Here is a 14,078-nt window from a genome sequence, read left to right as displayed (position 1 = left end):
CTGTCTGTGAATTGGATTTCCTGACTGGCCTGTCCAGTGGCCTAGATAATACTGGTTCCTCACAACACAGTGTCTCTGAGTGCCGCTGGGACATATCAGCCAGTATGACCAGGTGTTCTTCTATTTTTTTTTTTTTAAGATTTATTCATTTATTATATATAAGTATACTGTGGCTATCTTCAGATATACCAGAAGGGGGCATCGGATCTCTTTACAGATGGTTGTGAGCCACCATGTGGTTGCTGGGAATTGAACTCAGGACCTCTGGAAGAGTAGTCAGGTGCTCTCAACTGCTGAGCCATCTCTCTAGCCCCCTGTTCTCCTATTTTAATTGCTCTGAATGTATCCTTACTGTGATCTCAGTGATAAGCTAGAGGAGAGGTGGGTCCCAAGAAGCCAGCAGGATGAGCGCACCCTGTGAAGTATGAGAACTTGAGACCACTGTGTTCAATCCCAGGGTATCTTAATGTCTTAATTAGGGTTTATATTTGCAGTGACAAAACAACATGACCAAAAAGCAAGTTGGGAAGGAAATTGTACATTTGGCTTACACTTCCATATTGCTGTTTATCATCGAAGGAAGTCAGGACAAAAACTCAAACAGAACAGGAACCTGGAAGCAGGAGTTAATGCAGAGCCATCGAGGGGTGCTGCTTACAGGTTTCCTTCCTTTGGCTTGTTCAGCCTACTTTCTTAAAGAATTCAGGATCACCAACCCAAGGAGTAGACTGGGCTCTTCCCCATCAATCTAATTAAGAAACTTGCTTACAGTTGGGTCTTATGGAAGCATTTCCTCAAGTGAGGTTCCCTCCTTTCAGATGACTAGTTTGTGTGTCAACTTGACATAGACTAGCAGCACACTCAAATACATTGACTACTTTCCTAATCACACCCAACTAAAGCTGTCAGGCATCTGGAGAACTCAAGATAAAAAAGAATAGGGAAAGGAGAGGTGAACTGTTAAATCTGGCACAGAGCAGTAGACTGAAATTCTCTTCTCCCACAGACTGGAAACCAACACATCTATCAGCCTGTGGGAAAACCAGGTAAGTGAGGAAATACATTGTGTGAGGAAGTACCTATGATTTGGCAGGGGTAGGATTTAAATGGAATGCCCTGTTATGTTTACAGTTTTCCCTGCACATAAGTGTGGTGTTCACCACATTAGATCTGTACCTAGAGTACCAGAAAGCTGAACTTACAGAGCTCCTTTCTAGAACCTCCCGTGTGCTGCACCAATGTTAGTAGTGATGGGGCTCGGTGTGCTTACTAATGTGTAATGGAAACATTTTGATTTTCCAGATCCTGCAGCTCCACCAAAGAAACCACCTCGCCCTGGAGCACCTGGCCACCTAAGCAACTTGTCCAGCATCAGCAGCCCTGCAGAAAGCTACAATGAGGGTGTCAAGGTGGGTATCTGTACCTGTGCGATAGTCTGTTCCTGGTTGGTGGCGTCACTGAGTCCTCAGCTCACGTTGTTGTGGTTAGAGATGTAACATGAAGACTGTAGGAAAACCCAGGATTTAACATCCTTTGTTCTGAACCTCTTAAGATTCAGAAAAGTATTGATTGTACTCTTTCCTGAATGGACTGTCTAAGTACGTTAGACTTCAGGGACTTTATGCCAATATCCCCTAGCCAGATAGGAATCAGTGAGCTGCTTCTTGTTTTAAACATGAAGCCAGGATGCCGGGGTACATGGAGGCTCACTGTTAAATGCACACACTTATAGATATGGCTGTTGTCCTTAGCTCACAGCTGTGCTTATACAAGGTCTGCTGGAGCCTTCCTCAAACTACGTGCAGCATTTAACTCACACGCTCCAACAAGCTGCCTCTTGGAGGGATTTCTCAGTCTTCCTCCATAGGGTTGTGTCACTGTCTAGCTCTCTTGGATAGCTTTTCCCGAGGACAGAAAGGAAGTATCCACCTCCCCTGCCACTCCCACTCCTGTCCAGTACTTAAAGCTTGGACCTCTTCATTTCCTACTCAGAATGACAGGCTACCTCTCCTTGTGTCCTGTTTTTCAGTCTGTTAAACACGTTTTTGTTTTGGGGTTTTTGTTTTTTTGTTTTTTGTTTTTTTTTTTCAGTTTGATAGTTCTTTTGTTCTGGGGATTTTTTCTTTGTTTGCTTTGCTTTTTTAGTGAGGGGCTGAGGGGTACGTCATTTAGTAAGGTGCTTGCCATATAACCATAAGGACCCGAGTTTAGTCTCTAGAACTCATGTCAAAAAATTAGGTGTGGTAGCACATGCCCAAAATTTCAGCAGTGGGGAAGCAGAAACAGATCCTTGGGCCTCACTGGCCATCTACACCAGCACAATCAGTAAACCTTAAGTCCCAATAAAAGACACTTTCTAAAAAACACAAGATAGATGGACACGGTAGCACACACCTTTAATTCCAGTACTCTGCAGTCAGAGGCAGCAGATCTCTGATTACAGCCTAGACTATAAAGTGAGTTCCAGGCCAGCCAGAGCTATAAAGGATCCAACTGTCTCAAAACAAGATGGGTAGCACCTGAGGAGCCATAGCTGCGATTGACCTCTGGCTTCTATGCATGTGAGTGCAGTCATGCAGACATATAAAATGATGAATCATTGTAGCACTCAGGAAGAAACAGAAAGATTGAATTCAAGGCCAGCCTGGGCTCTGTAACATGACTCTGTCTTTTAAAAAAAAAAAAAAAGTGCAAAGTGAATGGATGACATCTTAAATCTGATGCATCGGGGTTGGAGATTTAGTTCAGTGGTAGAGCACTTGCCTAGCAAGCGCAAGGCCCTGGGTTCGGTCCCCAGCTCCGGGAAAAAAAAAAAAAAAAGACTAAATCTGATGCATATGGATATTTATTTAGTGCTCCCTCTGCTGCTTGTAGTGACAGGCTTCCATATTTCTATCCTTGCCATCAGCCTCACAAGGTTGGTAGTGGTCACATTTTTTATACTAGGTAACTGTGGTTCACGGAAGTGGAGCTGTTTATTCATGATTACTTAGAGCCAGTGGTTGAAGCAGCATGCCATTGTCCAAGGACCCTGAACTGCACACTGAAAGTGGCCTCTCCTAGAGTGATAAGAGTGGTGTGATGTTATCTCAGAGCACACAGTTTGCCCATATTCAGTGCAGGTTGGTCTGTGGCTCTGGGGGCATCATTGCCGTGTGCATTCATAAGGTAGCACGAGCAGCAGGGATTCACTGTGGCACAAATTAGCATACAATAAGTTATGTTGAGTAAAAACAGTTAGACTAGGGTACCCTGCCAAGGGGATTGGACCTAAAACACCTACTAGCCATTGTCAGTTCCGTCAAACCAGGTAGCTTCTCAGTAACTCTGTCAGCAACACTGGTTATTCTTGGAGAAGAAAGCAGCAAAGACACAGCTCTTCCTAATACTGTGTCTTTAAATTTGAAAAGAGAAAAGAAAAGTTAGAGCAGTGAACTGTCCTCAAAAGCCACAAGAGCAGACCTCTCGTGTTATAATGAACAGTTGATCTGAAATCCTGACACTTTACATCATGAACATGTATCTGAGGATACTTTTTTTTAAAAAAAGATTTATTTATTATATATAAGTATACTGTAACGGTCTTCACACACACTTCTAGAAGAGGGCATCAGATCTCATTACAGAGGGTTGTGACCACCATGTGATTACTGACATTTGAACTCAGGACCTCTGGAAGAGCAGTCAGTGCTCTTAACCACTGAGCCATCTCTCCAGCCCTTAAATATGATACTGCATGAGGAGAAATCTTGTGAGTAAAATAGATTTACTTCATCTAGGTAAAGTTGTTGTATATATCTTTTTCATTATCTGGTTAGTACAGGTAGTTAAATCCATCCTAAAAGAACAATATTGGGTTTTTAATTTTTTAACAATATTTTGATGTGAAAATGTTTGCCTTGAGTATGTGTCATTCACTCAAATAACATTTAACTAGAAATAGTCTCCAGTGTTCTTTGTGGGCTTTACTTTGCATAGTTCTGTTGTTTCCTAGTGCTCATGCTAGGCATGCACTGAGCTCACATGTCTTATTTTTCCTCCTCTGGGTTTTAAGTAGAGTAGGAATTGGCTGTCTTGGGGGTGGGGGGACGACCTGACAGCCCAGGAGTTTCTAAGTAATCAAAACTCTGGACAGTAAAATATCTATAATAGATGTTCCCCCACCAAGCTCTGATTTATGGTATACCACTATGCAGGGTTCTAGAGGCATCATGGCATTGCTTTCCTATGACTGGCTGACCCAAGGGTAGCATGCAAAGGAAGAAAGGCTTTTAGCAGCTTAAACTAAGTTTCCATTGGCCTACTTGAACTAAACAGAGTTACTTCATATCTTGATAAATGCTTTTTAGATATCCCCTCCAAGAAGCCCACCCATCTTTCTGTGCTGGTACAGCTTAAACACATGCTGTGAAGAGACAGATTGTGATCGTCAGTGCCCAGGAAATCTCTGGGTGTTTGCACCTCTAAACTCAAGGATTTCTGGGGCTTATGGTGGCATGATGGCTTTTAGACAGGTCTGTAGGAAGCAGGCTGTTTCATTTCCCATGCCAGTCTATTCATAATAAGATAGCTAGGGGTTGAACTAAGGAGATAAAACACCAAAGCCACCCAATTTACAGAACAAAAATGCTAGCCTGATTTACACCAATAATCCCAAGTGTTTTGAGATGTTGAGACAGATGGATCAAGAGTTTTGAGACTATCCTGGGCTACATAATGAATCCTGTCTTAAAAGATTTTTAAATGTATACATACAAAATAACAACAAAAATGTGTGAGAAAGAGAGTTAAAAATAAGCTTCTGAGGTCTTTAGACATAGCCCCTGGCTATAAGTCCATCTTAGACAGTGTGGCTAAACGCTGCCTAAGATTCAAGGACTCAAAGGCTGAGAAACTATGCGCAGTGATGGGTAGTGTGGTTTCTCCCTCATTTCCTGGAAGTCAGGTGGAAGATTACTGATTGCACATGCCCTTCGCCTTGCTCACACAGAGCCTTGCTCGCTAGACTCTTGCACGACTGCCCATTGCCACTCACAGGCTTTGCATGCTGTCCTCATTTATCTCATGGGAATGAATGTTGCATGGCAGAGCTCTGGTAATGTGCTGTGCAAAGAGCCAATAGCAGGCACAGGCACTTCTGACAGCCAGTGAGCAGAGAGTACACAGCAGGCTTGTAGCTAGTGTCCAGGTGTTCTGCTCATGTGTTATATTGGAGTTTTCTGCTGCCTTATTAACATTGTTTTTCTTTTTTCCCTTTCTCTGATAAATTACTTTAACTTTTCCTCACCTCTGTTCGACAATAGCCGTGGAGGGTAAGCACATCATATCTGTGTGTCTGTCTGGCTTGCTTTATCACATCCCGTTCTCTGCATGTGACTCTGATGAACTAGCATGTGGATAGCCCTGTGGGAGGCACCTCTCATGACTGACAGATGCCAAAAAGAGTATTTGTAGTTTCCAGAGACTGGTACATAACCAACTTTGCAGTGAAATTAGACATAGCTATCTGTCCTAGTATACCTGACCAAGGCATCCAGAAACCTGGTGTAGCCTGAGGACCATGACAGACCTATAATTTGATAGCTGTTATACAGTTTAATCTTTGTAAACACACACACACACACACACACACACACACACACACACACACACACACACACACACACACACAACATGAATTTTGAAACAGAACTCAGCCTTTCCTAGGAACCCTGTATCATTCTGCCCTCAGCACTCAGGATGCAATAGGTAGTATCTGTGGCTTCCCTGTGCACAGGTCCTAGGTACATGTTTACATCTGAAGCTTCATAGCTCATCCTCATTCCCTGCCAGCCCAACTGTCAGCATAGAACTGGCAGGAGGTCATTTCTCTGCCATTTGAATATGAGTAGCTTTATGCAAGCAAATGAAGTCTGCCCAAAACAGGCACTTGTGAGTCTGCCTTTATCATCATGAAGAGAGCACTTTGCTGTTGATATGTGAAGACAGCAAAACTGAGCAGGACTTGCAAGCAGCAGAGAGTTTAGCACTGATGCTAAGTGTCTGAACACTCGGTGGTGTGTTGGTAGTTTTCCCTAAAATCAGAGGGATTCTTGGTTATACATTCTGTGGCTTGTTTCCCTTGAGAGTGACTTGGGAGTCTGGGATGTTTAATTGCTTCTTTGAATCTCGAGACTTTAGTACATATCATTCCTTCTCAATACTTTAACTGAGCTCAAAGTTAGACAACATCACTGCCTCATGTGTTCCCTTGGATGACTTGCCTTATTGTCATCCTCAAACTGAATATGTCCTGAACACAAAAAAATTTTATTACCTTTTGATCTGCTTTGATCTCTTTTAAAGATCCTCTAACTTAATTGTGGTGATACCTCACTCTGTCCTGGAGAGCAGGAATTAACCAGCTTCTGTTTTATCAGCTTCAGCCCCAGGAAATCAGCCCCCCTCCCACTGCCAACCTTGACCGATCCAATGACAAGGTATATGAAAATGTGACGGGCCTAGTGAAGGCTGTCATTGAGATGTCCAGCAAAATCCAACCAGCTCCTCCAGAAGAGTACGTCCCTATGGTGAAGGTAAAACGTGGTGGTCACTCTGTATGGTGGGGATGGCCTCTGTCCCAGGGAAGCCAGAGCTGGTACTTTGAATATAAAGGCACTAGATGCTGACAGTGTAACTGAGAAGCATCCTAAGGAATTGCCATAGCTCTCACTTGCTCCTATCAGCAAGCACTCGGCTGGGAATATCTTGAAGCAGTAGAATCTTCTAATTAGTGTTGCTTTTAAGTTTAGTGGAATGCATCTTTAATCCTAGCACTCGGAAAGCAGAGGCAGGCGGATCTCTGAGTTTGAGGCTAGCCTGATCTCTGAGTGCTACACAAGAGGGGGACTAGGGTGGTTGGGAATGGAGCTCTGATAGTAGGCCTAGCATGGGCAAAGCTCTGGGCTCTATCCCTAGTGTCCTGTAAATAGCATGATAACATACACCTGCTGCCCTAACATGTGATAGAAGAGGCAGGAAACTCATTTCTTGGTAATATCTCACTATACAGCTTAGTCTAGCTGGGTATGAACTCAACAGGTCCTTATTCTCTCAAGTGCAGGGATTACGGGAGTACAAGTATGAGCCACCATACTTATGAGCTCATGCCTGGCTTACTATATGCTGGGGCATACTTTTCCCACTCTCCACCTCTTGTTTTCCCTCCTTCTCTCCTCTCTTAAACAATGTTGCATATAACCCAGGCTAGCCTTAAACTTTAAGCAGCCCTTCTTCCTCATCCTCAGAATTGTTGAGATTACAGGAGGATGCCACACCCAAGCCATTTCTTTACAACTTTTGGATATTTTTGAATTGAGTAAAACTCATAATATGCTCCCAAATCAGGTCCACAGCTTCCCGGCAGGGAGAATCTCTCATTAGCCAAATTGAATACACAAGGAGAAGGATGTGCCCTTTGTCAGTTTCTCTGTGAGGATACCATAATCTGCCTGGAGGCTCAGTGGGACAAAATGAAAGGGTTAATTTTACATTGCTTATGGGATCTGCTGATGTGAGCATCTGTCCTTGGGCATGAAAGCAAAGGATAGTCAGATCTGAATCTTCAGGAACACAACCCTAGTAACCTCCAACTCTGGCCAGTACACAAGCACAGACAGAATTGTATGTATTTCTTATGGTGGCTCAAACCGGTAATCTCAGTATTTGGGAGGCTAAAGCAGGAAAATTATAATGAATTTAGGACCAGCCTTGGCTGTAGAGTCATACCGTGTCTGAAAGAAAAAGAAAATGTCTTTACAATTAGCAGAGAGCAAACAGTATAGTACTTTCCTGAGAGAAAATATCAGTACTGGCCTGATGTCTTCATGTGTCCTAATCCCGCTCTGCTTCTTGTCTTAGGAAGTTGGCCTGGCCCTGCGGACCTTACTGGCCACTGTGGATGAGACCATTCCCATCCTTCCAGCCAGCACCCATCGAGAGGTAGGTCATAGTGCTAGGGGAAGGAGGACATACTAGAAGACAGTTGCAATGCTGGCCCAGTCAACAAAGTACCTGAGAAATACAACTTTCATTTGCAAGATTTCAGCCTATGAGCTCCTGGCTCCATTGCTTCTGTACTATAGAGAGGCAGGATGACAGATGGAACAACATACAGTAGTCTGGAAGGAGAGGGAGAGGGCAAGTTTTGGGACAACACACACCCTTTAGAAGGAACTCTTTGAGTTACCACCTTCCTCCCAGCAGGCCTCACATCTTCTTACCTCATAAGTCTTGGCATTTCCAGGTGGTGGTAGTACTCCCTGGAAAGGAGATATGAAAGTCCTCTTGAAGCAGAGTGTCTCCAGTTGCTCTAAGGACCCAAAATTTACCCAAGATACTATCCCCTGGTAACAGTCATGTGTAGCCCAGACTAAGTACACTTATTCCTGATATTCCTGCTCCACTGGCCAGACTGCTGGATTACAAGCAGCTGCTACCGTGCCTGTCATTGGCCACCTTTTTAGTGGTTTTTGTCTTATTTGTGAGTTTTTGTTTTGTTTTGTTTTTTAAGATTTATTTATTTGTTATCTGTAGCTGTCTTCAGACACACCAGAAGAGGATCCCATTACAGATGGTTGTGAGCCACCATGTGGTTGCTGGGAATTGAACTCAGGAGCTCTGGAAGAGCAGTCAGTGCTCTTAACCACTGAGCGCTCTCTCCAGCCCTTTTGTCTTATTTGTATGATTTCTATATAAAAGGAACCTCAACCCTCCTCCACCTTTCCATTTCCTTTTTCTATGATAGCATTCACTATTCTTCAACCTGTCCTGCCTGGAATTTTCATTTGATTGGGTTTTTCTTTAATTAAATTTAGTTTTACATTGTATGGTGTTTTGCCTGCATGTGTGCAGCACTCTGGGAGGCCAGAAGAGTGTTGGATTCCCTAGAACAGGAGTTAGAGATGGCTGTGAGCTGCCGTGTGGTTGCTGGGACTGAGCACGCACATGTGGAAGAGTCCTCAGTGCTGTTAACTGCACTTGCTCTATACTCTGAAAGGAATTTCAGACTTACAAAAAATTTCAGGATTAATAATGAAAAATTTTTCGGACATCCTGTGTTTGAAGTATAAGTGTCACATGCCAGTCACCACCTCACCCACATCTGCATTTACACTCCCTGCTGTCTATTCTCACCTGTGCCCCCTTAACAATGAATACCTGTGGATCTTTCCTGATAACAGAGATGGTCTTCTGTGTACCCCCCTGTTGTGGTATGTATATGCTCGGCCCAGGAAGTGGGCACTATTAGAAGGTGTGGCCCTGTTGGAGTAGAGTGTGGGCTTAAGACCTTCATCCTAGCTGTCTGAAAGCCAGTATTCTGCTAGCAGCCTTCAGATGAAGATGTAGGACTCTTGGTTCCTCCTTTATCATGTCTGCCTAGATGCTGCCAAGTTCCTGTCATGATGATACTGGACTGAACCTCTGAGCCTGTAAGCCAACCCCAATGAATTGTTGTCCTTATAGGAGTTGGCTTGGTCATGATGTCTGTTCACAGCAGTAAAGTCCTAACTAAGACACTACCCTACAGCAGTGAGCTCTGAGCCTCTGATTGCTGTAAGCCCCTACCCCGCTGGATGTGCTCAGGGCTTGTTGCCTGTAGTGTAGGGGCAGCTTGGGTCGTTTGCTTTGAATGGTGCTGCCAACTCATTTCTGTGTAACCTCTCATCATCTGAAAGTTGTCTGGCTGCTCCTGTTATATGGCCTTGACTTCTGGAGTGTGGAAAGCTTTATTCTTTTTCTCTCTCTTTGCCTCATTTTTTTTTCTTTAATTGATGTTATATACGTATGTGCATTTATGTGTTTGTATACCTAAATACATAAATATAACGTGCTCAGTCTGTATAATGTTACTTGTATGTATGTTTTCAGGAATGGCCAGTTGGTATTAAATAGTCAATCAATGTGCCCCTTCCTGGGGATTTCTCCTACTCTCAGCATTCCTTGGTTGCCTATAGAACTTTGCATAGGGCTGAGACCTGGTGAGCTTTTGCCCATCCACACTAGCATATCTACTGGTGGTATCCTATCCTTGTTCAGCTCATGTTTAGGGAACTTGGAATTTGCTATGAAGCTGTCTCCTAGGAATGTCAGAAGCTCTATACCTATGGTCTCACTATTATAGGAGAGCTTTTTGAAGTACTTCTTTACTATATGGTCTAGGCTGACTTGGAATTTGAACTTGAAATCTTCTTCCCTGGCCTCTCCATGGCCAGGATGACAGGTATGCATTGCTGCACTCAGCTGCTGTTGGCATTTTTTGAGTAACCCAGGCTGAAGGAGTCTATAAGCGTACATGTGTGTCTTGATAGGTGATTCCCTGATAGCTCCCGCCAGCAGCACTGCATAGGCAGTGTTGAGTCCTGTTGTAGGTACTCTGTGGGGCTGGAGGAATTGCTCAGACAGAGCTACGATTGGAAATGCTGCTGATTCGTTTCTACTGAGTGACATTAAAAGAACCTTTCTTTGATCCTGCTTCCCTCCTCCACTGCCCCCTCTCCTACCTGCCAGGCAGCCTGCTCAGCCCCATTCTTTGCAGTGACTTGCTTTAGAAATATCAGGGGCCAACCAGGTCAGAGTTTACTCATTCACTTCTGCCTAGACTCCACCTTGACTCTTCTGCTGTTCTTGAGCATGGCCAACTCCATGGTGCCATCTTCTGTCTTCTTAAGAATGTCTACCTTGCCAGGTGGTGGTATCTTTATTTGCAGCATTTGGGAGGCAGAAGCCAGCAGATCTTTGAGTTTGAGGTTAGCCTGGTCTACAGAATAAGTTCCAGGACAGCTACAGAGGTCTGCCTTTTCTTTTCTTTTCTTTTCTTTTCTTTTCTTTTCTTTTCTTTTCTTTTCTTTTCTTTTCTTTTTTTAATGTCTTCCTCCCTGGAAGTTATCCCTGAGTACATAGCTGAGTATTTTGGTACTCCCAAGATTGTGCTTCCTTGGAGCACTGCCCAGGTTCTGATTGCCACTACCAAGTGGGTGCTGCAGTAGTAGTAGTGTGCTCTTCCCTCTTTTCTTCCCCAGGCAATGGCATCACCCGACATACCCAACACTCAGGTCCCATCTTGTCATAGACACCCACTCAGAGCCCAGTGAAAAGTAGGCAGCCCCCTAATTGGTTTTGAGTTACTTAGCACAGGCATTTACAGACAGTTCTTAAAACTCTAGGTTGTCTCTTTCTCAAAGCCCCATCACCTCCCCTGGATGCCTTCCATGTCCCTGTTCTTCCATTCAACCAACACTGTGCTATCAGAGCCATCTCTCTAGAACAGTTCTCTGTATTGTGTCCTTCGCTGATGCCAATTGTACGTATCTTGAGCAAGATGAAGGTCAGTGTGGCATGGCCCTTGTAGTTGAAGCTGATCTACTTGTACAATCTAGTCCAAATCTAGCTGTCCTCTGTGAGGTCTTTCTCAGACAGAGGGCTGGCTGCCTCTTTGTGTGCTACGTATTGTGGTCTCTATATCATTGAGTTACAGGAGCTTCCTGAAGGTCAGGTCCAATTCCCCCTTCATCCACAGCACTAAGTGGTCAGTGCCCTGAGATCATTAAAAGAGCAGATGTCACCGCTCATTGAATAAGCAGGAAGAGCTGTGTCCAGTAGTGCATGACTTTAATCATAGTACTCCAGAGGCAGAGGCAGTCAACTCTGTCAGAGGCCAGCCTGATCTGTAGGGAATTCTAGGATTACCTAAAGAAATCTTGTCCCCCCCACCCCGACAAAAAAAAATTAGCAGGAAGAGCTGTGAGTCTTGCAAGGCACCATGGGCTCCACAGCCCAGCCCAGCCCACCCCAACAGAGTGGCTTGAGGGTGACCCTGATACCGCCAATAGAGAACAATAGCTATTGAAAGCCAATCATTAGACTAATAAGACAAAATTTAGAAAGCATAGAAAGAGGGCTGGAGAGATGACTCAGTGGTTTAGTGCACTGGCTGCTCTTGCAGAGGTCCCTCATTCAGTTCCTAGCACCAACATGCCAAATCACAACCAAATGTAACCCAAGTTCCATGAGGTCTGAAACCTTCTTCTGGCCGTCTTAGTCACCTGTACACATCTGACATGCACGCACACATATGTGCAGAAATGAAAGAAAAGACCTGGAATCCAGAGTCGGCATGACCTTGGTCCTTATCCTGTGTGTGGCCCACTTCAGGTCACTTAGTATTACAGTTGTTCGTGTTAGTGTACGTGCTTGAACTTGATCACCTCAGTTTCTTTCTGTCACATTCTGTGTCTATAAAATGAGGTAAATTCTTAGCCACACACTGAGGTTAGAATGTACACAGCAAGTACAGTGTGCAGTCATGGAGGCATGAGGGCATGGAAATGAAAAGGCTGCCAGTCACATGTGTGCATCCATGCAAGCACACAAGACACAGTTGCTGAATTTCCAAACTGGACAGGCAGATTGCACATCTATTGAAATCTGCCCCTTTTTTCCCCTCACTGTAATTCTGACCAAACTGGAAGTTGTTATATAGACTAAGCTGACCTGGAACTCACAGAGATCTGTCTTATCTCTGCCTTTGGAGTGCTGGGATTAAAGGCATTGTCCACCTATTACTTCTAAGGAAAGTTTATTCAAAGGAAATATTTTTTTTTTTATCTTGGAGACCCAAAGACAGACTCAGGACCAGTGCCTGAGAGCCATTCTTCTGACCCTCTCTTCTCTCTCTTTCCAGATCGAGATGGCACAGAAGCTGCTGAACTCCGACTTGGGTGAGCTCATCAGCAAGATGAAGCTGGCGCAGCAGTATGTCATGACCAGCCTTCAGCAGGAGTACAAGAAGCAGATGCTGACAGCTGCTCACGCCCTGGCTGTGGATGCCAAGAATCTACTTGATGTTATTGATCAAGCGAGACTGAAAATGCTAGGGCAGACACGGCCACACTGAGCCACTGGCCATTGAACATGGCTTTCTGCCCTTTGGGAGATCTTCTCTAGCATTCCACCAGCAGCGAGGAAGTAACCTTGTCCTCGGTCGCCCGCACTCACAGCTCCAACTGATGACAGCTAGCTGAAAGTCTCTCTTGTATAAGTTTAACTACTTATACATGGTTTTGATTCTGTTATTTTTCTAAATAGTGTTCAGAAAACTCTGGATCCAAAATGTGGCATTTTTCTGAGAATGAAGATTGTACATTAAGAAGCTTTTAAAATATACTTGGTGTTCAAATTGGGATGTATGTTCCTAGAAGTGGTAATTCATACTGACCATGACTTCGAATTGGAAGAGAAGTGTCTGAGGAGGGAGGGCTCCCAAGACACTGAGACTGGCTATCCTTCCTGCCAGAATTCCTGTCCAGACTGAATTGCAATATGCTAATCTCATTTATAGAGAAAGTGCATAAAAGCTATATTTTGAAGAATGAGTGGTTTCAAAAGAAAACTTCTGCCCTCCCTGTCTTCACCTTCTTTCCTGTGGATCCTGAAGCATTGGGTTGCAAACTATCTCTAGAACTGACAAAAACTTGTCTTTCCTCCTCAGAATTCTGTGCCAGTTTTGTACCAGAGCACTCCCAACTGCATCAAGAAGTTCCAGGACCATCCCTGTTCTCCATTTTTATATAATTTATAAGAATGATTAAAGCCATGTTGACTCTTACAGCCACTGGAGCTAACTGATCTTCATTGCGTCTGTCTTCCCAGGGAGGATCCCGCAGGACAAACAGGGATGTGGTTTTCTTTAGATGTCCAGTTGTTACACCATGCATTCTGTTAGGTGGTTTTGAGAGCATACCTTCCCTTTAGTTTGTTGGGGATATAAATTATTCTCAGGAAGAATATAATAAATTGTACAGTTACTCTGACCTATTAAAAAGGTGGCGCCAGGAAAGGTTGCTTTGCAGTCGCCTTTTTTTTTTAATGGGGGAGGAAGATTCTTTTCTTTCAAATCAGTTAAAATTGTTCAGTGGATCTGTGAGAAATGGTCACTTACAGAAGCTCTCGAGAATCACTAGTCTCTTCCTTTTTTCTTGTGTACAAGTGGAGGACTCCACCAGGACAATAGCTCAGCCTCACCTGCCTGTCCATTCTGT

General features: G+C 44.0%; 1 protein-coding gene across 18 annotated transcripts in view; it reads left to right on the top strand.

Annotated features, from left to right (window-relative positions):
- Positions 1-13,876, top strand: part of Ptk2 (protein tyrosine kinase 2) — a 205,136-nt gene extending 191,260 nt beyond the window's left edge. For 17 of the 18 annotated variants that reach the window (XM_063263045.1, XM_063263051.1, XM_063263050.1 and 14 more), the window contains 5 exons: positions 1,007-1,046; positions 1,303-1,409; positions 6,420-6,575; positions 7,900-7,980; positions 12,722-13,647. In XM_063263045.1, coding sequence (XP_063119115.1) covers positions 1,007-1,046; positions 1,303-1,409; positions 6,420-6,575; positions 7,900-7,980; positions 12,722-12,934 — 597 coding nt within the window. In that variant the 3' untranslated portion in view covers positions 12,935-13,647. Of the gene's footprint in view, positions 1-1,006; positions 1,047-1,302; positions 1,410-5,303; positions 5,313-6,419; positions 6,576-7,899; positions 7,981-12,721 lie in introns of all 18 variants that reach the window. The other variant, NM_013081.2, reaches the window with a different exon arrangement.
- Positions 13,877-14,078: the final 202 nt, after the last annotated feature.

Source organism: Rattus norvegicus, chromosome 7 (genome assembly GCF_036323735.1).
Source record: "Rattus norvegicus strain BN/NHsdMcwi chromosome 7, GRCr8, whole genome shotgun sequence".
NCBI lineage: Eukaryota > Metazoa > Chordata > Mammalia > Rodentia > Muridae > Rattus > Rattus norvegicus.
This window is presented reverse-complemented; position numbering and strand designations above follow the sequence as displayed.